This window comes from Tigriopus californicus, chromosome 5 (genome assembly GCF_007210705.1).
Source record: "Tigriopus californicus strain San Diego chromosome 5, Tcal_SD_v2.1, whole genome shotgun sequence".
Classification (NCBI taxonomy): Eukaryota; Metazoa; Arthropoda; class Copepoda; order Harpacticoida; family Harpacticidae; genus Tigriopus; species Tigriopus californicus.
The window spans coordinates 3,770,041-3,772,849 of NC_081444.1; the positions used below are offsets into that span (position 1 = coordinate 3,770,041).

Here is a 2,809-nt window from a genome sequence, read left to right on the forward strand (position 1 = left end):
GATGTAACATCCATCAAATTTCAATTCCATCGATTGGAAAATCTTAACCAAATCCAATGACTTCGGGAATTTGAGAGTGAGTAATGTCCTTATTGTGGGGCCCTAAAAAGCCTTACAAGCCACTTGAAATTTTGGGCTTAAGTTCTGTGTTAAAGGATTAAATTGCATTTCTAGGTCATATATCCTTGAAAAGAATAGTTCATTTAACATTTCAATTTTATAAACTGCAACTTCAATAATCACTATCGAACATTAAAGATAGTTTAAATCCTTAAAAACGGAGTTTTGTACTTTTTTATTGCTTTTTATGTTCTGTTTTAGAGTTGATTTTCCCAAGTCTTGCAAAGCGTTCTTTTTAGTGCAAGCCATAATGACTTGCATTCGGTTTTTCATTGCCATCACTGGTTTGAAAGATACGCCAGTGACCTTACAAAATAGTATTTTGAGGTCATCCGACAGCTCTTGCTAAAAGGATGCCATAGATATAGACCCCTAAAACGTCGGGTGAAGATTCTAGCTCCCATGGGAACTATGACAGAAAATGAATGGAGACAATTAATTGGATGGCCAACAGATAAATATATGTATTTTTCTCTAAAAAATCACATCAGGATGAGGTAGAATTTGACTAATTATCAAGTCTATCGTGACTGATGGACAAAACACACTGAACATGAGATTGGACCCTATCGGATGGTGGGACAAATCACATGGGTCAATTGGTTGGTGCTTTCGATACAGTTGGACATGACTTCGGTTGGATTTGAAAATCCCAATTTCGCCAGATGATTTTTCATATATCTCAGGTATACATTCACGTGATTGAAGCCAACTAGATTGACACATGCTGAAATGCTATAGAGCAAAAGGAGTCTAAATGTAGTTTCATCGCGCACAAATGCACATAATGAGTTGGTGCATTTGAGCACGGCCTTTTGAGTCTCTTCACTAAACAGGGTCTCATAAGCGTTCATAGATTGCACAGTCATAGCCTTCCAAGTGTTTCCAGGTAATTGAGATCGGTACTTTTCAATGAACAGTTCTACATCCGTGTGGCCGCAAGCAAATTTCACTTGCTCTTCTCCATTGGGCAGGGCCTCCATGATGGCTTGCACTAAGGCCAAAGATGGGGCCTCCAAGGCTGACAAACACGCGTTTTGCTGTTGGGTAGTCATCCCACGGATGTCATAACAGCGTCTGAACAAGTCGAAGGATCGCTCCGACCAGATCCGAGCGATCATTGTGTAAAACCTTCTCGTTAAAGGAACATCCAAGTTGAACATGAGACATTCCATCATGGCTTCTTCTCCGTAGCTAATACTCCTTATGGATTCATCCAATAACTTCAAATCTTTTGATATCTTAAGTTCAATTGCAACGGACGATGTAGCTGATGCAACCGATGCGATCTTGTTGTTCTCGTCATGGATCAACTCCGGGAACCATGATGACAATACGTTCGACTTGAAGCTATCCAGCCATTCCGCGAGATGATCCCACCGCAAGCCTTTCAAATGGAGTTGGGCTTGACGCCATTGAGCCTCAACAGTGGCGATGTCCTCGATAAAGAGGGATTCATGATCATGCAAAAGGAGCGCCACCACCATGGTGCCAAAACTCTCTGGAGAGAGGTTCAGTTTTTTGACCGACAATTCCAAGCCTTTGAGCATATCGGGCGGCGGCGACAGAAGGGTCACGAGATTACCAGGAGGGTTTTGCTTACACTGGGTCTCGTCCTCTTCCACCCTCGGCCATCGCTTGCCACAAAGGATCCACTGCATGCTATCGTCGCTACTGAAGTGCTTGTTCAAGGCCTGTCCCAGAGCCAGGCAAATGATCTTCAGCACATTGCTTCGAAATAAAGTCCCTTGATCCGACTTGGCGATATCACTGTTGACCAAAAACGCATTCACCACAAACTTTATCCGAACCAGATGTTTTAGCAAGAGCTTTCGACTGACAGGTCCTCTGCCTTGGAGAGCCTCTTGGAACTCTGCCATATCCATTTCAGCGTCCACCATGGTCAGCCATTCCTTGTTCCAAGGCTCGTGGCCCACTATTAGCTTTACATCGGGTTTGGTCTTCTTGTACCTTACCACCTTGGGTGATTGGGTCTTATCCTCGACCAGCCTTTGCGTTTTCAGCAACTTCCTAAACCGATGGACCTTTTCACCGTCATTCATCACCAAATCCTTCCGCATCCCCGCCGCCAGACACTTGGCAAACCGACATTTGCGGCAATGGCGGTTCTCCACCGTGATCACGCAATTGCCTCCCATTTTACATTTGAGTTGGGGATTCTGTGAGCGCCCTAAGGCCCTCCGGAAGAAGGCCCGACAACTGAGGCAACTACTGGCTCCGTAGTTCAAGTGGTAGGATTCATTCACACCTCCACAGATGGAGCACACTTTACCTCGCTTGACCTCCGTTTGGGACATGTCCGTGGACTCGCGAGTTATGGACTGGTTCAAAGCCTCAAATGAGACGTACTAACCTGACATAACTAGAAGCTTCTCTCTAATGTTAGCTCTATCTGCGTGTGAGCCGTTTGGTTTGCGTACCCTCACGTATAAGTGTACTGCAACTCCTCCATTGCTCCAGCAGCTCGGAAGCTCCCATTCTCCCAGGTCTGGGTTCTCTCTAGCCGTCCGTCTCTGGCAAGGTCTAGTATTCAAGGCAAGAAAGAAAGGGTCCAGGCCACTGGACTGGCTCGGAGTAAGTGTACTGACTAGAGAGTGTACAAGAAATAGACTTGGGTAGAAATTCTAGTTGCCTTGATGATGATTGGATAATGATAGTCTTAAACTAA

General features: G+C 44.8%; 1 protein-coding gene across 1 annotated transcript; it reads right to left on the minus strand.

The window, feature by feature from the left end:
• Positions 1 to 559: 559 nt before the first annotated feature.
• On the minus strand, positions 560 to 2,545 carry LOC131880660 (uncharacterized). Its single transcript, XM_059227339.1, has one exon. It carries the CDS (start codon positions 2,436 to 2,438, stop codon positions 687 to 689), a length of 1,752 nt encoding a protein of 583 aa, XP_059083322.1. The 5' UTR covers positions 2,439 to 2,545; the 3' UTR covers positions 560 to 686.
• Between the last annotated feature and the right edge of the window lie 264 nt (positions 2,546 to 2,809).